Genomic DNA, 22,736 nt, shown 5'->3' on the forward strand with positions numbered 1-22,736 from the left:
TTTGACCTTGATATCTACTTCTATGATTATTGAAGTTATCCTTGTTGCTACTCTATTACAGTTGTATGAATATTGTTGCTTGTTTTTTGTTGTTGTTTGTAACAGTTCAAATGAAAATCGTTACGGACCAATGATCTACGCTTTTATTCCACTGATCTATGTATGTGACAACTTTCTTAAATTACACAGACAACTAGTGTTACTTCAGTCACAGGACTTAGAACTAGATTACACCAGAAGAGGGTGTTGATTGTCATTATATTTTCAATATTTTCATGTTGCATATTGTGCTTAATGTAGCTCAGTTATGAGAAGTGTGTGAGTGTATGTACACGCTTACAAGCCTGTGTGCGCGCATGCCTCCATGCATGTGTGTCAAGATTCTGGTGATGTAAAGCTGTTTTAAAAAAATGAGCTGCAAACACTGGAGTATAACTTTTTATTTGCACGTTGAATGACTGTTAATGAAAAAAACACACAAGTTAGCATCCGCGTAATATACTCAGCACATAGGAAAATGTCAGTTTTAGACACCGTTTGCATTACTGGCAAGTATTTCATTACATAGTTTAACTCCATGTATTTGGACAGAAGATACCTTGAAATAATCATTTGTACCAGTCCACGATCAGTCATTATTACAGTTTGTTTACATTACGTTTCATATTTTATTCCAAATTAGTTAACAAGGATATTTCAACAAAGGAAATAGCTACACTGAAGGTCGAAGGTGGGGAGACAAGGTGAAGTAAGCCCCTTTTATAACCTTGTTCTAACTTGCGTCCTTTGTCTTGATCTTGTCCACAGTCTGATTGTGCCCACATTTTTAGACAGGTGTTGACAATCAAAAGACACGTTGTGATCTGATTGTGATCTTTTTGTGTCTAGACATCTTACAAATGTAGACAGATCTGGACAGAAAAAAACATTTAAATCATCATTATTCCGGCCTCTAAAATCAGTGATAGGTGGCTGATTACATCAATATGTGTCTTACAGTAAATACATATACAAATATTATAGCTGTGAAATTATTTGTATAAAGGAAGGGACCAGGAACTCTGGTCACAATGCAGACACAGTGGATAGATAACAGACTCATTTTAATACCATGTGTAGACACACTTCTGGAAATGTGGGCACAATCAGAATGTAGACAAGATCAGGACTAAGGACCCATGTTAGCACCAGGTATAAACGGGGCTATAGACAGTCAAAATGGTGGGGGTTCTGATCGCAGGAGTTTGCTGCCAAAAGCAAACAAGGCAGCTCATATGTATTGCAACACAATTTTATGCTTTCCCCTTGCCCTGTCAAGACACAAACCTGCAGTCTTACTTAAGTTTTCTCACCTTGGCTTCACTGAGATTACTGTTCTCCCAGAGTTTCACACAGTCAATTTGCCAGACTGCACTGCAGTAAATGTTACACAGTGTGATGTAAAGCCATTGCAGCTAGACTCCCCATGTCTCCACTGAGTAGTCCTACAGCACAGGTGTCAAACTCATTCCACGGAGGGCTGAGTGTCTGCAAGTCCTCCCTTGTACTTGATTGATGAATTATGGTCACTAATTAGTAAGGAACTCAGCACTACTTGTTGTCTAGGGCTTCATTGAAAGGAAAAAACAAAAAACCTGCAGACACTAGGCCCTCCATGGAATGAGTTTGACACCCCTGACCTACGGTGTACAATGATGACAGAGCATCAGTCATACAGCCAAATCCTCACAGGGTGTGATAGGTGTTATGATGGGTTCACTAATATGTCAAATACTGTGACTTCTCTCATTATGAGGAATGAAGCATTAAAAGGAATTTGAGATATTAGTGATCCAAATAAAGGTGCAAAGAAAGAGTTAGAGAGAGGAGACGGGAGAACGAAGGAGATTGAGGAAATAAGGGACTGTAAAGAGAGAGCTAGAAAGAAAGTGCGAAGGAGGGTCAGAGACAGTGAGAGAGCAGGAGAAAAAGAGGAGGAAGAGAGGATGGAGAGGTTGGTGACAGTGGAGGTTTGCCCACCTGTGTCTCGTCCTTCTGGTCAAAAGCCTAGCCAAGCCAGAAGCTAGCAGTAGCCACCCCACTGCCATGACCTGCTCTGAACCCCATCACCACTTATATTATTCTAAACAGTGCACCTGGGCTCTGCAGTCTCACACACACACACACACACACACACACACACACACACACACACACACACACACACACACACACACACACACACACACACACACACACACACACACACACACACACACACACACACACACAGAGTATCACCAACAACATACAGGAGCTTCAACCTGTGAGGCTATTCACTATAGAAAATTGTTGCCTTCAAGATATAAAGTACTGTTCTTTTATACAATATAATCTTGAAATTAGCCAAATGAAAGAGACAAAAATACACGAAGGGCTCGATTCAATCCATATCGCTCAAGTTCAGCGCTATTGAAATGTGAAGGCAATGTAAAGCCAATGTTCCCAAGTTCGCAAAGACTGCATTCACGGTAAACGCTGCATATGACAGCTCAATAAAAAATTACGTTTTCATTTCAAGCACACTATAGCGCAGAACTTCGGTGATTTGGATTGAATCGAGTCCTAAAAGATGAGCATGGCAGCAAAGGCCAAAATATATATGGAATATACTGTATAAACCTTTTGGAAACCACACAGCAAAACATGACCCTTTACAACTCTTCATGTCAAAACCATTATTCACAATAATATCAGTAACTTTCAAAAAACATCTGGCACTACAAGCTCCTAACTAGCATGTGTTATTACCTGGTTATTACAGTACTAAGACTAACCTGCTGCAGTGATATTTCAGTCATTTGCTTATACTGTGGTGAATGCTTTTTCAATGCCACAGTATGAGAATATGTCATATTTCTTGTGATCACATGTTAAATCAAATCAAATCAAATTTTATACATGGTTAGCAGATGTTAATGCGAGTGTAGCGAAACGCTACATGTATCCATGTAATAATGTTTTGGTTGTTTATTACATTCATATTTTCAGACCGAATTTGTTCTAAAAATGAACTCCAAATAAATATATTTGCAGTGAAATCACATTTGTCTTAACAACAAAGCATCAATTGGTTTGAAACCTTGATGGTTTTCATGTTAGATACAGAGCTTGTCATCAAATGTGGTAATGCCACTAAACGACAACAGTTAGGCCCCAAAACATTTCATGGGTAGAAATTTCTAGCTGTCCTATTTGTTGCTACCTTTAGAGAAACTGCAACAGAGAGTCAGTTGCATGAGATTTTCTCATTTTAAGAGAGATTTTTTTTCTTCTCACTTTTCTCACTAAGCAATACTTCTGTTTCCTTACATTTGATTTGATGATATTTCTGTTTAATTCAGACATGCAATGAATGAAGTACAATATTGGCAAGGGGAGGATTTTGAAGTCTGACAATTCTTTCTTTTTTAAGCATTTGCATGTATCCTCCCGTCGCCTAAACTTCATACAACATGGCCAGACAATAATTCATAACAGCCTTGAATGTGTGATCCTGGTCAGATTTTGGTTAACAAACAACTTTTTTATTTTCATTACTCTTACCCAAATGCTGAGACTGAGTGTCTCTATAATTCTGTAGTGGTGTGGGTTATATATGTGTATGTTTATCTGTATGCATGTTTGTTACTTTAATTCGATCCTGTAATTGAACCTTAACCACTGTAAAGTCCACTGTACAAGTCCCACCAGGAATGTTGTTCATTTTTTGTTGGTATTATTCACAAGAGAATGTATGGCATGGGGGAAAAGCCACTCTCTCGGCAAGAAGTCCCTCTCTTCCCCTCCTTCACCTCCCCCTATACACAGGTAGAACTATATGCATTAGGCGGTGGGAGGAGCTAGTATTCACTGAGGTTGTGCCACTTTGAGATCTGCCGACGGGGGTTTTCGCAGACTTCCCGCCAGTGGGCGGCGCCAGAGGGACAGGGGCTGTGCAGGCCGAGGGGCAGGCGCCCCACCACCTCGTTCTTAGTGGTACGGTCAAAGTCGACCACCACAAACTCCACGGAGATCTCATGGAGCAGCTCGGGGGGCACGTCGTAGATGAAGGACTCGTTGAAGACGGGGTTTAACGTGCACTTCTTCACGTGCGTCTTTTTCTTGGCGATGCGCTTGCGTCCGTAGAACACATTGACCTTCACATATGGGTCTAAGGGAGAGAAGGACATTTTGGAATATTGTTATATGTAAAGGGGACATTACACAAGCTCCGCTTTTTAAAATTGTCCACAGGCACACACGCACACACTGACATACACAGTGGTTGAACTCACTTCCAGACAGGCCAGAGATGTCCATCTTGGGCAGGTGTTTGGCCTTCAGCACCACCACACTGAGGCGGTGGGAGACAGGTTGGTAGGACAGAGACACCAACAGCTCCCCACGGCTCTCGCACTGCAGGAAGAGACAGACACATAGAGGATTTAACTATTGATTCATTCAAAAGGAACAATCATCAAACCCACCTACTCAGCCTTTAAGACACAATACAACAATGAAACAGCCATAATCGTACAGTCATAGATTAAAATAGTAATTGGGCACCAACTGCCAAGACAATAAAACTCAGCAGTCTTTGGAATGATCTATTTGCCAACCTTGTTCTACATGCACAATTATAAACTGGGTGGTTCAAGGCCTGAATGCTGATTGGCTGTATGACAAAACATTTATTTTTACTGCTCTAATTACGTTATTAACCAGTTTATTATAGCAATAAGTTTGTGCTATTTGTGGTTTGTGGTATATGGCCATTATACCTCGGCTAAGGGCTGCATCCAGGCACATTGCGTCTTGCCTAAGAACAGCCCATAGCCGTGGTATATTGGTCATATACCACACCCACTCAGGCCTTATTGCGTAAATATACCATACATATCTGCGTGTGGAAACAGACTAGTGTGATTCTTTTAGTGTTCATGTGAGAAACAGCACAACGTATACAGTATAGCGGTTTGTATAATCTAGATGTTCTGCATAGTAAGAGCATGGAAATTAAACAATGAATCAGATGAACTGTGAACAAAATCTGTCATGCCTGGCCTTTACACTGTATATCCATATAAATGTAAATCAGATATTGGTACTGTATATATTAATACAGATGACAGTAGGTAGACATGATGTATGATGCTACAGACCAGCACACACATGCACTTTCTCATATTCACTGACTTGCAATTGATTTCATATTATTCCAACCCATCACTAAAAGGGCATTTTCTAATCTAATGATTATAAAATGAGGATTTGCTGAGAAGAATCCCTAGGTGAGTGTCCTGGTGATTGGTATGCTTATGATGGATTATTTCAATAAGCAAGAAGATGACATTGCTTTGATGAAGGTTGTTTGACTGAAAGCTTAGCCACACAAATTTGCCCTGACACAACTACAGTGAGCCAAGGTTCTCTTCTCATTCTAGTGTAGTTTTAATACACCTGCAACTTACTATCCTAGTCAGGTATGAGGTTGATTCCCATGCATGGTGTATCGACTTCCCCCATGCTACTGCAATACCTTGCCCTCCACAATGAGTACCGAGGAACACTATCTGTTTTTACGATCAGACGTCTTCTTTCAATGAGGAAGTAATAACCCCTGCATTGCATCCATACAAAACATATCCAGCCCTTCTTATATTGAACAGCAGATGGGTTATACACAATGGTCACACAGGGAGGACTAGTGCCACAGGTACATGTAGGAACAAAAAACAAAAGTTCTTGGTGAGTCCGAGTTGGGTACACACTCACATACACACGTGTGGCTGTGATGATGAAGGGAGCCTGATGGATGGCTGGCTGCATTGAGAGATTAGATGGAGGCGTTGTTTCTGTCTCCTCAGTTTGGCTGCAGTTAAGACTTGAATGGGGACCGAATCAATAGAGACACATTGACCTTCCTGTCAGACAACCCCCTCTGTGTACTGCACTGCGCTCAATTCCATGTGTGTGTGTGTGTGTGTGTGTGTGTGTGTGTGTGTGTGTGTGTGTGTGTGTGTGTGTGTGTGTGTGTGTGTGTGTGTGTGTGTGTGTGTGTGTGTGCGCCGGGCCCCAACTTCTAAGAATATTTTGGAATTGTCTGTTCATGCTTTTAAACATGTGTAGGTCCCCCCCCCATTCCTCACCTGCATGTTCCTCTTGCTGATTTGCTGGGTGATGTGCACCCGCCCCGTGCTGGGTTCCAACTCTGTCAGCGGGACCACCACCTCTCCTATGACATCATCTCGGGCGAAGCGGTCGAAGCTGAGCACCAGGAAGTGCAGCGTGAGCTCGGGCAACGAGCTGTAGGCCACGCCATAGAACGTGAACGTCTCGTCAAACACCGGCTCCAGTGTCTTCCTCAGGACCCTGGTCTTCACCCGGTGCTTCTTCTCAGGGAGGATGGTCATCTTCACGTAGGGGTCGGAGCTGTTCCCCTGTTCGTCAACTGCAGGCAGGCCATGGGCTCCAACGATGGTCACCACCAAGGCTTTCTTGGGGAAGTTGTAGTCCAAAGCCAGGCTGAGGGAGCCCAGGCTGGTTTCAGGCTCTGATTCTGGGTCGGAGGACGCGGGGGTGAAAGGTGAAACGGTCTTGCTGCTGTTCTCGCTACTGGTAGCTGAGCTATCCAGGCAGCAGTAGTCGGCCCTGACGGGCAGTGCCGCCTCCATTCTGGGCTGGCCAGCAGGGGGCACCAGGTGGCTCATCTGGAGATGGGTAGGAGCATCCAGGATGTTGTTCTCAGCATCCACCAGGACCATCCCGCGGCCACCACCCCTCTCTCTGTCTCTCTCCCCCTGCCACCCAGCACGCCTGGCCACCCGTACTATCCTCTTGCTGCTGCTGAGGGACTCTGGGTAGATACTGATGCCCTTCAGCATGTGGATGAACTTGTAGGGCGGGTCTTCAGCCGAGTCGGTGTACTGATCACCATGGAGCTTGTACCGGCCCATCACCCGGAGGTTGCGACGCTGGCAGAAGGACCACAGGAGAACTAGGATCACCACGGCAACCACCAGAGCCGCTGCACCGATAAAACCAGCCAGCACCGGTGACATGTCTAAAAGAGAGGGGAAGATAGAATGAGTAAAAGCCTTTGCACAGTCTAGACTGGGATGTGTTTGCAATGTCTGGTGTAAGAAATATTTATACTGAAGTCTCTAAATAAAGTAGATAGTCAAACTGTCGGTTGCATTTAGTTCATCCAGGAACTGGAACTGACTCAGATTAAAGAAATTCAACTCTTTAAGCTGCACCAAGTGTTGCAGTACTGAAAATCAAATAGGAAATCATGTAACTGCCCTCCAGTGGCTCGTTACTGTCAGGTAGGCTAAATAATGTGTGACCACACCACCCAGGGTGAGTGACTCCACTCCACTGTGACTCAACACTGTGACTGTGCCATACAGCAGGAGTGACTTCACTATAGTGTCACAGAGCACAAGGCAAGGTGTGAGTGGGAAACACATGAGCAATATGGACATCATTCAACCAGGTGTCACCAGGCTGCTTAAATGTCAGCCCCCAACACCACACAAACACACACACACACACACACACACACGAACACACACACACACACACACACACGCACGCACGCACACACATACATGCGCTGCATGCAAATGCAACTATGGCTGTCTGACTCTGGAGGGTAAATAGGAGCATGGGGAGCAGTCTGTGGAAACACACACAGCCAAGTCAGGCTGCATACACACACACACACACACACACACACACACACAGAGACTTGTACAACTAACCTTGTGGACACACACAATTCAGTCCTATTCAAAATCCTATTTTCCCTAACCCGAACCCTTACCCTAACCTTAACCCTAAAACCTAACCTTAACCTTAAACCTAACCATAAAACAAAAACCTAACCTTAACCCTAAACCTAACCCTAGCTCCTAACCCTAAATCTAATTCAAACCATAACACTAATTCTAACCTTAACCCTAAACCCCCTAGAAATAGCATTTGACCTTGTGGGGACAAACAAAATGTCCCCAGTTGATAAAAAATGTTTTACTGTTAGTTTACTATAGTTAAACACATCCACACACACAGTCCACCTCTTTATTTAAGTCATTAGTCATTTGCCTCCCTTAATTGATCCCAGTGACGGTGTGCTTTATCTAGCAGACAGACCATGTTCCAGGGCTGGTAATTACGCCAGACTAGGTCGTGTATTGTCTGCCTCAATGTGTCTGGGAGGTATAGCCCCATACCCTGTCTCTGTGTGTGTGTCTCTGTATATGTGTATGTGCGAGGGGTGAGGTTCTAAGTGTCTGTGCACATGCAGGTATGCATGAATCTATGTCTGACTGTGTGTGCGAGCCACCACCCACTCATTTGCTGCTGGGGTTAATGTGAGACTGTGACTATGTGCTGTGCGCACATGTTAAGGCTGACTGTGCTGATCCCAGCTGTAATGGGACTCAGTGGACAGAGTCTGCTGCAGCGGGGCGGGAGGGCCGGGAGAGGGCCCTTTGTTTGGCCAAGCCCCTGAAAAGAGACGCATTGTGCCACCCCCCCCCCCTTCAGCCCTCCACGGGGAACATTTCCCTAGCTGTGCTGGCCTTCTGAGCATGTCACCATACTCCAATTGGTAAACTTGTCAGTCTATACAGTGAATGTGCATGAGCATGCACATATGTGATGCACGAGGCACACATGCATGCACATACACACGCACAGACTCTATCTTTCACCCTCTTTACCTCAGCTATCGAACTACATTTATATTACGTCTGTTTTTCTCTATCTCTCTCCCGTCTCCATTTTCATCTGTCTTTGTCAGTCTCTCCTCTCCCTCCTTCAACTGTCTGTCTTTCAACAAAATACTGTGCCCTTCCTTCCTGTTGTTGTTCATTGGCATTCTGGGTAGGGATACCAGGAGGATGATGTCAGATTTTTGGAAGGAGCTTAATGCCAGCTGAGCCCGTTGCCCTGGAAACATACCCCAGGGGGATTTCAGTAGTGAGCTCTCAAATCTTCCGCTTCAATGGGTCCAGGAATTGTCCACAAAATGTGTTAAGTAAAAGCATAAATTGAATGTGCTGATTAACAGAACCAAAAATACACCGTACATTTTTTTATTAACTAGACACAATGCCAATCTCCTCAGTTCAGTTTTTTTTTCTGTGGGTAACTTTAAAGATATTTTTTTTTCTGTGGATTCCATCTGTTAGCCTTCTGCATAACCCATTTCAGATCCTTCATCAAGAAAAAGAGCTCAGGTTGATTTGCAAGGAATTATGTAATTCTATCTAACCATAGATTACAGATCAGACCACACTACTGTATAGGTAGTTTGACATTCCAAATATGAACAGCACACATGCCGAGTTCAAGACATCCTTTTTGTTTAAATATGCACAGCTACTGTCAGTGGCATCATGCCTATAGGGGACACAAAGGCATGCGCCCCCTAAGATTTGTCATGTTTTAAAATTAATTTTATCATAATTATTTATAAAAAATATGTCAGCTGTACTTTTCGCAGGGGGCACACTGACTGGACCAGGCAAAGTGTACCCCCCTACCTTATTCTCCCCTAGTAAGTGGTTCCTTCCAAGGTGCACAGAGCAGAGATGCCTCGGCAGGACGCTAGATACTCTAGTGTGTGAGGTATCGTCAGTGGAGGAGAGAGTGTAGAGTGACACACACAGCGTTTGATTTGATTTGAGCCATTTCCAGTGCCTAACCCTGCCACTTTGTTTGATAAACTGAGTCATGGGGCTGGGGAAATGTAACCACTGTTCATAGACAGAGCTATGCATGCAAAGATTGACAGACAATTTGATTGTTCTTTTCAAAACTCAAATGACAATAAATTGATACATAATTGACTAAAATTACTTTAATTATTGGGTTATGATACTATATACTGTACCAGGGTGGCAGTTGCACTAAACTTCTAAGGCAAAACAGATCTTAAAGAATCAATGTGCATCCTTAATTAACATGACAATTGAACAGGTAAGGAGATATGCTTAAATAAGGAGATAAGGAGGTAAGAAGATATGCTTAGATAAATTATGCAGAAAAATAGACAGTTTTGACATATAATTAGTCATTATAACTATGGCTCTAGATTGCAAGAAAAAGCTGTTTCTGGTGTTTGAAGAATGCAAAATTATCCAACTTCTGACCAACTGCCCGTCTTTCTTTCTGCCTGGCACCGGTTGGTACAGCATAAACCCCATCATCCACCAGCCTGGTAAACAGTGCTGAGTGACCATGGAGCACTGAGACAATCTGTCTGCATTGGCAACATGTCTTATTGTATACTGCCTGTGAACATAAGATTCAGTTGATTTGCAGAACTCAGATTGTGATGTGGACCAGATGTGTCTTAATCCTGATGAGTGAACCAGATTAGATCACTGGCTGTAATCTGGGTTTCTGGAGTCTGTTGGGCTGAATTGCAGATATCCAACTCTCATGTTCTACTGCATCCGGCAGGCTCAGGGCCAACATTATGTTTGCAATAACACATCTCTAACACTCAAGCCTAGATTGCACAACTGTTTATCTTGAGCCTGTATGAGATGAAAGGTCAACTGCTTGTTGTAATGAGGTTTTTCAAGCAGTTCAATGTTTAGATGCTCTTGATGGTTTAATCTTAAATCAACCAAGAAATATGAGAATGCATTTATTAACAAAAGCCTCCTCTTCCGCATGGACATTAATCAACTCCAACAGGTTACAGGCCCATTCCTGGCAGTGCTTATTGGTTTATATTTTAGAACAATCCATTTTGTTTCTGCACTTGGGTTGTCCTATTCTTCTGATGATATAATATCCATAACCCTCCCCATTCCCCATCACCTATTCATGTCACTTGCTGAGAGGATCTGGCACTGTTTGGGTCACCAACACCCCCTGCCTTCAGAGCACTACACTTCTTATTATGGCAATGTGGCATTAAACTACTGTTCAGGGATCTTAATTTAAAGCTCGGGGTCTGATACAATGAAAATATGTCCATTTGGCCAAGCTCCTAGTTCCGGGATGCTTGCTTTAACAAAAACAAAGGAACGGGGCTGGCGATGCTTATGCAGGAATAGACATCACGTCATCCTATCCACCCCATCGTACGCGCACATTGAAGACCACCGGGAGAAGTGACAATGTTGGGAATGGGCCGCAGTACTCGATCTTTTGATAGAATAGGCCTACAATTATTATGTTGTTGGACCAAATTACTCACTGATTAAAAACAAATAATTGCATAATAGCAAATACTGTAATAATAGGCTCCCACTGGGCACACACTGGTTGAATCAACGTTGTTTCCACGTCATTTCAATGAAATTAAGTTGAACCAACGTGGAATAGACGTTGAATTGATTGACGTCTGTGCCTAGTAATGTTACTATCTCTGTTGAACATGCCTGTGTAATCAGTTTCGTTCAATTTCCAAATTACATTCGATGCTATTTACATTAACATAGGCCATGGTAATGAATAAATGTCAAATTTACATTTGGCAATCTTTGATGACAGCAATCAACTTAATCATGCTATTTGGGTGTGTTCACTCTCATATGGCCTTATTTCTAAAACGAATGGGCATTATTGAACATTTTGCCTAATGTAAATACAAGACATCATATAACGTTAACATCTGACGACACAATAAACAAAATGCCAAATAATTCCGAAAAATGTCTGCTACTTACCATATGCAGGTCGTAATTCTGTAATCTCAGCCATTTTGAGAATTAACGCAGGATGCTTTACTGGAAGCCCAGATAAAAAGGGTAAATGAAAGAATATAAAGCTGATTTGTCCCTATTTTATATCCATAGAGAATGAGTAACGATACTTCAACCAAATATTCCAGTAAATGAGCTCACAGGTTAATAAATAATGATTGTCTTCCTCTTTTCGTATGGTCTATTCGCTCTCTACACGCCAAACTCAATGATGCTATTATATCTCGGATGCTGCGTGGGGCTCGAGACTGGTACTCACGGAATCGCAGGAGGGTTTAGACCCGCCCCCAGGTGGCGTCAGAATGTAATTTTTTTCTTGTATGATACAGTGTATGTATGTAAAGGACCAATTACTGGTGGATGGGTAGCACACTTTCATTCAAATAGTTGCTTGGCAACATTACACAATAGGTCTAAGGACCATACAGATTTTATAAAAACGGTTTAATTCTTGGCAAACTTTGGAATAATTATAACATACATACAGCATTTGCAAAGCACACCATTTTACATACTCCCCCCACTAAAACAACCATTATAAAGCTATGTTCAAGACTAATGCAAAAATAGTATATTTTGGTCAATAATAACTCAATAATAAATCATATTGATATCTACTAGATACCGAAACAAGCTGACTACAGACAGCTGAAAGTACACTGTAAAAAACAATGACTGCTACTAATATTATGATTTACAAGTAGAATACATGACAAATAATTTAATATTATTGATATGTTCTCATCTTTAACCCTCACATGATTACCATTAGGAGCTTGAAGAGAAGCAGAGACCCTCATGTGTGTTTTATAAGTGTCCCAAATTAGACATAAATAAACATATAAAACAATACATTTGTTTTATAAACCGCTATATTCTGGACATATCATTTGGTGAAGTAAACCAGTCACAGGCCCTACATCAACATGGATGGACTGCAAATGCACGTAGTACCCATAAAGTTCACTAGGTGTCCTACTGGACAAATGTAATACAGCCAATGAAGTCATACTACACGACATGTACAGCATGAGGCTATTTGTTTTCTCACTTTACTAAAACACAATCGTAAGTTGCAGTACATACATCACTTTGGCTGACAAGAGGTGCATTGCAGCAGGAATGTACTGAGAAAACCAACAAATGAAGGCCGTTTTTTCTGTGGGGTTTGTAATCTTTGTCAGTACTTCAAAATTAAGACACCAATTTAATTAATTAATTACCTATTCTTTAATTAGGCCTAGAAGTACTTTAGTTAAAGGCATATCTTGGCATACATCAACACAAATACATGCTTTGGTTGAACAAAGGCAGGACATAAAATGAAGATAGGCACATTCAGCAAAGGTTTTATGGCCATAAAATAGCGGTGAAAAATCTTTCACTTTCTGACAACTTTGGTCTGACTGAATAAAACGTTACAAATACTGTGTAAAACCTTCCATCAATAAATATAATCAATGAGATTCTTGATATTCCATTTCTTGTTTTTGGTAGCTATACTGAACACAAATATAAAGGCAACATGCAACAATTTCAAATATTTTTCTGAGCCACAGTTCATATAAGGAAATCAGTCAATTGAAATAAATTCATTAGGCCCTAATCTATGGATTTCACATGACTGGGCAGGGGAGCAGCCATGGGAGCACATAGGCCCACCCACTTCGGAGCCAGGCTCAACCAATGGGAAGCCAGACCCAGACAATCAGAATTGTTTTTTTCCACAAAAAAAGGACTTTATTACAGACAGAAATATCCCACTCCCAGAATATCCTGCAGGTGAAGAAGCCGGATGTGGAGGTCTTGTGCTGGCGTGGTTACATGCGAACTGCGCTTGTGAGGCTGGTTGGACGTACTGCCAAATTCTCAAAAACAACATTGGAGGTTGCTTATGGCAGAGAATTGAATTCTCTGGCAACAGCTCTGGTGGACATTCCTGCAGTTATCATGACAATTGCACACTCCCTCAAAACTTGAGACATCTGTGGCATTGTGTTGTGTGACAACTGCACATTTTAGAGTGTCCTTTCATTGTCCTCAGCACAAGGTGCACCTGTGTAATGATCATGCTGTCCAATCAGCTTCTTGATATGCCACACTTCTTAGGTGGATGGATTATCTTGACAAAGGCCCACCAACATTAATGTAAACAAATTTGTGCACAAAATTTGAGAAAAATAAGCTTTTTGTGCGTATGGAAAATTTCTGGGATTTCATGAAACACGGGACCAACACTTTACATGTTGAGTTTTATTTTTGTTCAGTATAAATATAACTGAGTCAAATGATGCAGGTTAATGAAAAATACTGATAAGAGAAAAGGTTGATGGAGATTGTGGTGACTATTGTTTCAATTTCTCCCTGAAGAACAAACAGACCCTACTGAAGGCAGTTAAAGGACAGCAGCATTCTCCAGATGCAATATACCTGTCTGAGTCTGCTGCCCTGTAATCAAGGCATCATTCCAACACTGCTTAAGTGAGAATCCACTGCAGCACATGTGCTATCATTCTGACTTTCTGAACAATTCCCAAAGTGTTTTATCCAGGCAAGTTACCAGGTCATTGGCGGTGCGAGGCTAGTTTCCACTACTAAAAAGCATTGATGCCTTTAGTGCAAGTTCCAGTCTCTGTGAAAAGATTGGCTGATGAGCAAGTACATTTTGCAGTCTAAACTGCTTCAGGAAAATCAGGCGATTCAAACAGGAAAATATATAAAAGCATTAAAATACCTTTTCGATAGAAGTTCGATACAAGTTTCTATCAGAGTCTACAGTCTTTGTTTCAGGTGCTGAGGAAAAAGGTATCCAATCCAAAATGTACTGTAGTGTTCATGAAGGTTATCATCCAAACCAAGCAACTGAGACACCGCCACCTCTCTCTCACACCCACACACACACTGCTTAGTTGACATGTCCATGTCCTCCTAGGTCAGCCAGAGGCATAGTGTGCAGCACCTCATCCAGCAGCTGCAGGGCACGGTGCAGGTGGACCTCCACCCAGCAGGGGGTGTGCTTGATGCTCTGCCGAGGGTAGTCGGGCCCCCAGCCCTTCACAAAGCTGAGCCTCAGGATACACAGCCGCCGCAGGTCGTCCACACCTATCCCGGCTGCCGCCGACAGACCTGGGAGAAGAGAGATTTACTGAGTGATTAAGAGAGCGAGAGAGGAAAAAAAGAAAGAGATTGCAAGAGAGAAAGAAAGAGAGTGAGAAGGACAGAAGCACTCACTGACTGCCGGGGCGATTCCCCCCACACTGCCAGGCCCTGGGATGTTGCCTGCCACCGCTGCAGCCTGTGCTGCTGCTGCAGCCTGGGCCGTGGCTGCCTGCTGCTGCATCTGCCTGTGGCACTGACGCAGGTCAAACACCTTCATGTAGGCCCCAGGGTAGATCTTGTGAACTGCGTCTCCCGGGGCTCGCCCCGCCTCCCGGTCCAGGTAGTAGCTCTGTACGAACACTGCATGGTCACTAAGGCAACGCATCCACACATCCCCCTCACCACGACACTCCAACTGCACCCCCTTCCCAATGTGCAACCTGTGAAATGGAGATAGGAGTTCACACAAGTGAAGAGAAAATCACAGACACTGGGGATTGTATTTATTTCTATACAGGCGATAAATATGTTTGCCCTGTGTATTCTGCACCCCAACAAAGTTCTCCAATAGCTAGTGGTTAGGCAAGGTGGGTATATTAGGGGCATGCTGATAGACCTGGCTCTTTCGCTGGCGTCGGTGCGGTGCACGTTGCTGAGCTGGCCCAGACAGAAGCGGTCGCCCCCCGAGGGGTCCACGTATCCGTCCACTGTCACCACGGGGCAGTTAGCCAGGACCTTGAACATCTCCCCAACCTGAATGTCCATCTCAAAGTAGGAGATGGAGCACCAGAACTCTGGACCTGGCAACACACACAGCATGAAATATTATATGAAACATTGCAAAATGGCTGCCATGTGTCCCTCATGTGGGTACTGTCCATTGGTGGTGGATGGGGTGAATTGCCCAACACCATGTGTGTGGGTAAGTGTGTGTGTGTGAGTGGGTAAACGTTGGGTGTGTACCTGGATGGTTGGAGACTGGCTGAGGAAAGGCGGGTGCGCTGTGATGTTGCTGAGACCCTTTTAAGAGAAATGAATTAGCAAATAGGACAACGCTACCATATACATTAAGTAACAGTCCTGCATTTCTGACAGAAAGATTGATTGACAGGTGATTGACATACAGAAGTGGTTGGGGTGGTGCAGTGGTGGTTGCTGGTGGCCACGCCCATTCTGCTGGGGTCCTACAGGGGTATAGGAGGCCGTGCTGGTGCCTGTCCAGGTTGCTGGAAGATTGTGAAGGAAGAGAACAAAAACAGTTGAAACTGACACAATGGAATTGACACCATCTCTGTGACACTGCCAACCTGGTTTGTTAGTAACTCACTGTGATAGGAGCTCTGTGTCTGTGTGTGTTTGGAGCTGCTGCTGTAGTCACTCTGGCTGTGAGGGGTAGGGGGCTGGGGGGTGGTCCGTGTGTGGGGGTGGTTGGGGGTGGCGTCTGGGGAATGCCCTGGATTTGGGGAGACGCGATCTGGAGCAGGCCCTCGCCGTGGCCCCCAGACATGGGCCCCATCATGGAGCTGCTCACTGGAGGAGGGAGATGGGGGAAGGGGAATAAAGGGTGGAAATTGTAAGGGATAGAGTTAGACATGAAAGCAAAAGAGTCTAGTTCTTCTCAGCTGCATTGCTTGTACAGAAGTACTTCTTATTACCAGGTTCAGTTTATCTCACCTGGCGGAGAGAGGGGCATGCTGGGGTAGAGGTTGACGGAGGATGGGGCGCGGGGCGGCTCTGGTGGCATCTGCAGAGGGGGGAGGGGCTGGTTGTAGTGCTCGGGCTGGGGGGGCATCCTGGAGGGGAGGTCCATCTCATAACAGTCATGGATGTACTCCTCTTTGATCAGCCGACCTGGAGGACCTTGTAATGAAGGGAGGGGGAGAAAGAGAGAGACAGAGTGGGAGGGAGAGAGAGGGAGGGATGGAGAGGGAGAAAAACAGAGAGAGAAACAGAAAGCAAGAGAGAGAGAGAGAGAGACAGACAGGCAGGCAGAAATCAGGCATGAGTCATGTCATGTTATTATTGTCACACCCTGATCTGTTTCACCTGTCTTTCTGATTGTCTCCACCCCTTTCCAGGTGTCGCCTATCTTCCCCATTATCCCCTGTGTATTTATACCTGTGTTCTCCGTTTGACGGTTGCCAGTTCGTCTTGTTTGTCAAGTCAACTAGCGTTTTTGGCTCTGCTCCTGCTTTTCCCAGTTTCTCTTTCTCTTTTTCTCTCCTGCCTGCCTGACCACTCTGCCTGCCCCTGACCCTGAGCCTGCCTGCCTGCCTGCCTGCCTGTGGACCTGTACCTTTGCCCCACCTCTGGTTTATTGACCTCTGCCTACCCTGACCCTGAGCCTGCCCTGACCCTGCCTGCCGTCCGGTACCGTTGCCTCACCTCTGGTTTACTGACCCCTGCCTGCCTTGACCTGTATATTGCCTGCCCCTGTTGAATTATTAAACCATTGTTAATTTGACATTGTCTGCATCTGTGTCTTACCTTCATACCTGATAATTATTATATTTTTCGATTCATGAATGGATACATTTAGAATAAATTCCGGAATTTACTGCAATTTAGATCAAATTGATGGATGGTATTTATTGTTGCCTCTATCTGGGAGTGATTTTTGCCCTGTCATGCAGCCTGTGACACCTTGTTGCAATTTGATTGAGGTGTCCTACTTGTTGTGTAGACTAGCTCAGACAGGTATGAATCTGGCTGGTTTAGAAGCTCTGCATTCCATATTTTTCATCAGATTGCCAAGAGCACATCTACAGTATATGTGCATAAAAACAGTAGTATTGCCTGTGCACTTTGGGAAATGCGATAAAAATATATTGGTTAGAATGAGTTGCTATTGCTTATTACCATTTTGATGATGTTTGATGATGCTGAAAATAGTGTTTTCCTCCTCACCTGCATTTTGAATGCTGAGACCAACTTGAGGAGAGGGACAGAAAGGGAAACAAAGTTAGAAACAGCATGGTTGTTCTGAAAAAGCCTGTGACCCAAAGAGCCTGTTAACAACTTCATATTCCCCTTCCCCATTTGTGCTTCTATTTCATTAGAGGAAGTGAAATTGTGAACAGACGCACCAATGCCTGGCGATACCACTCTCTCGTAGTGGTAGGGGTTGACACACACGTTGTCATACTTGAGGTCAAAGGCGAACTGGCAGAACTTGACATGCTTCAGTTCATTCTTGTGGAGGTCTGGCCAGCGCCAGAGCCTAGCGTAGATCACATGGGGGAACCCTTTCCTCCCAGCTACCTGGATCGAGAGAGGAGAGAGAATGGAGAATGAGCGCCTGGAGGAATTCCTTTCCAACATCCATCCAGGAAATTTAGGGTGATTATTTACAATAGGATGGTGGGTCTCAGAAAGGGAATGGGGGACAGTATGGAGGCTTTGACGGGGTTGGAATTTGAGCATGGAGGGAGTGTAACTGTGGGGAATCTAAGTGGAGGGGAACAAGGGAAAGAAACAGAGAGAAAAGATGGGAGAGGGAGAATGAGAATGAGGAGAGCAAGAGGGAGCTGGTAGACAGGGAGTGGTCGAGGAAACAGGTCATGAATGGAAATTTACATCAATGTTAAACACACTCACATACACACACACACTCTCTCCAGGCACACACTCTGGGTGGGGAGGAATAGCCTTGGAGACATTAAAACATCTCAGACTGAGATGAATAGCACAAATAGTGACTATCTGAGTATTTGTTATTGAGGAAGAGTGTGAGTGTGACAAAAGAGGGAGCTGGTATAGGGTTAACTCAACAAGCTGAGCTGGAGAGGAATGACATTGTCTCACTTTTGCTGTGTGTCTTTGCTGTGTGTGTGTGTGTGTGTGTGTGTGTGTGTGTGTGTGTGTGACAGACAGAGAGAGAGAGAGAGAGAGAGAGAGAGAGAGAGAGAGAGAGAGAGAGAGAGAGAGAGAGAGAGAGAGAGAGATCAGTATTTTGGGATCAAAATACCCTTTCTCCACTAACATAAAGAGAAAGCCAAAATGGACTCCGTAAACTTTTACCTTTTCTTTTTGATTATTCTTTCTTCCTGAAAACCAAAGTGACCTTCCTCAGACAAAGAGTCAGAGCTGGCAGAGTGCCAGCCCAATTCCAGCCAGCAGACTGACAAACACACACACAGCCTACAGTCCTGAACAAAGAATAATACAGTACATTGTCATATCTAGTTCTCACACATCACATTAATATGTGTCACTAACATCCGTATATCCACAGGCAATCTCAATTGTAGAAACTGTTGATCTAAGTCAAAACCTGCATTCAATAATAAACACTTTTCTCTCTCTATCTCTCTCTCATAATCACAATCTCACACACACACAGAAAATACTGTGGTATGTCTGAGATTACAAATATACTTCCACAAACTTTAACACTGAAAAACTCCAGGCACAAACACACACACACGCATGTACGCACACACACACCAGAGACAGACAGGCTTAACTTAACCCTGCCCCTTTCCTGTGTCTCAGACAAAACAACCCCCGCTACCCCTCCAGTACTCCCTCCCTCCCTCTCTCCCCCTCACAAGAGCTGGGGGAGGGGAACTCCCTCTGTCTCCTTCTCTCTAATTCCCTTGCTCTCTCTGTAAGCAATTTTTGGGTTACACTTCTACATATTCAATAGTATGTTCATTCTCTAGAAGTTAGCCTATAGGGAGACCTAAACCCCTTGACCTTTTTCTCCTGTTCCTCCTCCCTGAAGTGTGTAAGTAACCCACGAGTTGAATGATTCACTTGTTGAGTTCTAATCTCATCACGGACAACTTAGCTAATTAGTAACTTTTCAACTACTTACTACTTTTTAACTACTTAGCACATTAGCTAACCCTTCCCCTAACCTTAACCCTTTCAGCTAACTCTTCCCCTAAACTTAACCCTAACAGCCACGTAGCTAGAATTCGTAACATATCATAAGTTTAGAAAATTCACAACATATTATACGTTTTGCAAATTCATAACATATAATACGAATTGTAATTCACAAAATATCATACGGAATGTGTGATAGTCATCCACAAATGAATATATACCATACGAAACGTAACATATCATACTAAATGAAGTGTCTCGGATTTACGTACAGAATAATATGAAATGCTCTGACACCAGGTTGCACACACATGGTATGGGCTTAAAAAAAAGGAAGACACCTGTGCCATGTCAGATATAGAATTGAAATGTATTCAGGTTTTATTTTGCGTCACAATATTACACTTTATATACATCACAGAAGACTGAAATATGACAAAACTGTTTGACATAGAAACACCAGATTTTTGCCCAAACAAGCGTGTCTCTGTGAAATGTCAACGGAGCACTGAGCGTATAACAAGCTTTTTATTTTCAAAGCCTTTTACATTTAATTATTCTTGTGTCATGATAACTTTGCTTTTTGCGACCAGTAGAAATAACTTTGAAGACAACGACCTCAAAATGTAAAATCCTCAAAAGTTGTTACGAGAAACATGCACCGCTATGTCAACAAAGCTCAGTGCTTATTATCGGATGTATTAGGTTACTGTTCATGAAATGTTAGAGAAAGACCCCACTGAATGATTCAAAACATGAATAATCATATTTGTCTTGGTAAAATGTATTTTATAACATAAGGAAGTGAATTTCATCACCAAAGAGTGGGTGGACACCCTAAACTATATGAGCTGCCTGCGAGCCAGGCCTAATCGCCCAACATCAGTGCCTGACCTCACTAATGCTCGAGGCTGAATGGAAGCAAGTCCCCATAGCAATGTTCCAGTGGGAAAGCCTTCCCAGAAGAGTAGAGGCTGTTATAGCAGCGAAAGGGGAACCAACTCCATTTTAATGTACATGATTTTGGAATGAGATGTTTGACAAGCAGATGTCCACCTACTTTTGGTCATGTAGTGTATTACCACAATCATGACTGGCTGAAATAAAAGTATAGGCTTTGTTGCTGGCAGTACCTGAAAGGTGTATTAGTCAGACATCAAAAGCGACCAGCTATTGGTCACTGAGTTGACAGAGTCTTTGTGCCATACCACCAATAACAATTCATCAGTGAATAATTAATTAATGAGATCCACTGATTTCATAAACAGTCCCTCTACAATCAGTGATACCATACCGGCCTAAGCCTCATTCAACCCAACATAACAGTAGCCTACCTGCAGGCGTCCATCAAGCGTCCTTTGGATGGTGACACACTTGCTGGGGTGAACTCCGTTGGTGGTGATGGCGGTGATGAGCGAGTCCAGCTCATCCTTCTTCTCCTTCAGCTTCTTTACCAGGCTCTCTATGGCACGCTTGGCAAACCCCTCGTTCTCACCGCCCTGTCGGTGGCACATGAGGCTGTGCACGATGCTCAGGCAGGCATCGTTGCTGTTGGGGGGGTTCACTGACATCTCCCTGGGTTGAGGGGGGTTGGAGAGGAGGAGGTGAGAGACCACTATGGTGAAGCAACCAAATGCAATTGATTTATTTGATTGTTGTTTGATCACTGACACAACACTGAAGTCTGGACCTGAGTTGGTACTTCAGATCAAGATTCAAGTCATAGCCTATCAGCAACCAAGGTCCCTATAACAATCAAATAACAACTTTACCAGTATTAACAACACAAAATGTATGGGGCTTTTACAGAGCAGAAGATACAAAGCAGGCCATGTAAACACACAATTGAGTTGGCCAAAATGACTTTATCCTTAAATAGGTATTTACTACTTATTTGAAAATACATTACATTAACCTAAAGAAAATTGACATTCTTATGATCCATGTGAAGTGTAGGGCGGCAGGTAGCCTAGCGGTTAAGAGCGTAGGGCCAGTGACCAAACGGTCACTGGCTTGAATCCCCAAGCCGACCAGGTGAAACATCTGTCGATGTGCCCTTCAGCAAGGCACTTAACCCTAACTGCTCTTGTAAGTCGCTCTGGATAAGAGAGTCTGCTAAATGATGTAAATGTAGGTGACTGAGTGTGACATACGTTGTTTACAAACACCCCCCATGTGTGTCATACTAGTGATGAAGTTGAGCTTGTTTTTCTTTGCACAACTAGTCTGAAAAAAACAATAATGCAGAAAATGTGTGATTCCCTAAAGTAGGCTATATAACAATCCACTTTGATAATGATAATAAAACTGTAATAAACTATAACAAACAGAAATGCTCCACTCAAGAAATTCTAAGAGCATTTAGGAGGTCAAAAGTAATTTGTTTACATGTTTACAAAAGCATGTAGGCCTACTGGGGGAAAACACATAACCACCACTGTAGGCTACAGTGTACACAGTACTTTGACATAGGATAGACATTGACTTGAGAGTAGTTGGATGGGGGGGGTCTGTCTTGGCTGTCTGTCTCACTAACTGTAGGCTATAAATCTGTCAACAATCCATGTGACTCAGACTGGTTTGGTCAGCTAAAAAATCCCTATGGGAATAATCAATACCAAAATGTAGTTTACTTACAAATCAACAGGAGAACTGGACAAATATGTAGAGAGAGCTCTGAAGCAGTATTCCAAATGTATTTCCCCCTTTACCCCTCTCTCTGTGGAGCTGTCTGTCTCGACTGTTGTCAGTCTATCACCCTCTCTCGCTCCCTTCGTTCATCCTGCTGCTCCCTCGACTCTTCTCTAGTTTGCTTGCAATAACAAAAGGGGGAGAGAGAGAACATCGTACGCGTGAGTTGTCTCGGGCAAAATTTCGAGCCAATCGCTGCGCCCGTTTCATTCCAGACGGTGGGGCTCTCCGCCAACTATGACGCTGCTCTCTTACAGCTAACAGCCAGCCACCGGGGGCTGAAGTCTGTCTGGGTTGCTTGTTGATTGACAGGTCTGTGCGGCTGATTTTTTTTTAAAAGTGGCGCCGGTGAGATTACCC

General features: G+C 43.5%; 2 protein-coding genes across 2 annotated transcripts; both read right to left on the reverse strand.

The window, feature by feature from the left end:
* Window positions 1-425: 425 nt before the first annotated feature.
* syt11b (synaptotagmin XIb) lies at window positions 426-11,996 on the reverse strand. Its single transcript, XM_024394017.2, has 4 exons — window positions 11,718-11,996; window positions 6,171-7,084; window positions 4,317-4,437; window positions 426-4,192 (listed from the first exon to the last, which is right to left on the reverse strand). The coding sequence occupies exons 1-4, from the start codon at window positions 11,749-11,751 to the stop codon at window positions 3,882-3,884; spliced, it is 1,380 nt and encodes a 459-aa protein (XP_024249785.1). The 5' UTR covers window positions 11,752-11,996; the 3' UTR covers window positions 426-3,881.
* Window positions 11,997-13,991: 1,995 nt separating this feature from the next.
* Window positions 13,992-22,626, reverse strand: LOC112228561 (mothers against decapentaplegic homolog 4). The gene is given in 12 exon segments (XM_024393995.2): window positions 13,992-14,879; window positions 14,985-15,292; window positions 15,469-15,652; window positions 15,816-15,872; window positions 15,977-16,078; window positions 16,180-16,245; window positions 16,248-16,382; window positions 16,527-16,712; window positions 17,760-17,783; window positions 17,939-18,113; window positions 21,020-21,260; window positions 22,323-22,626. Coding segments are annotated over 11 exon segments (1,695 nt in total). The 5' UTR covers window positions 21,257-21,260; window positions 22,323-22,626; the 3' UTR covers window positions 13,992-14,658.
* Window positions 22,627-22,736: the final 110 nt, after the last annotated feature.

Source organism: Oncorhynchus tshawytscha, linkage group LG03 (genome assembly GCF_018296145.1).
Source record: "Oncorhynchus tshawytscha isolate Ot180627B linkage group LG03, Otsh_v2.0, whole genome shotgun sequence".
Taxonomy (NCBI): domain Eukaryota; kingdom Metazoa; phylum Chordata; class Actinopteri; order Salmoniformes; family Salmonidae; genus Oncorhynchus; species Oncorhynchus tshawytscha.

Bases quoted from the DNA above. Each gene is read 5' to 3' on its own strand.
- syt11b (XM_024394017.2), bottom strand. From the start codon at position 11,751: ATGGCTGAGATTACAGAATTACGACCTGCATATG. The intron at 4,438-6,170 runs GTGAGGAATGGG...CTCTTCCTGCAG, and splicing joins TCAGCAAGAGGAACATGCAG to TGCGAGAGCCGTGGGGAGCT. The intron at 4,193-4,316 runs GTGAGTTCAACC...TCTCTCCCTTAG, and splicing joins CATCTCTGGCCTGTCTGGAA to ACCCATATGTGAAGGTCAAT.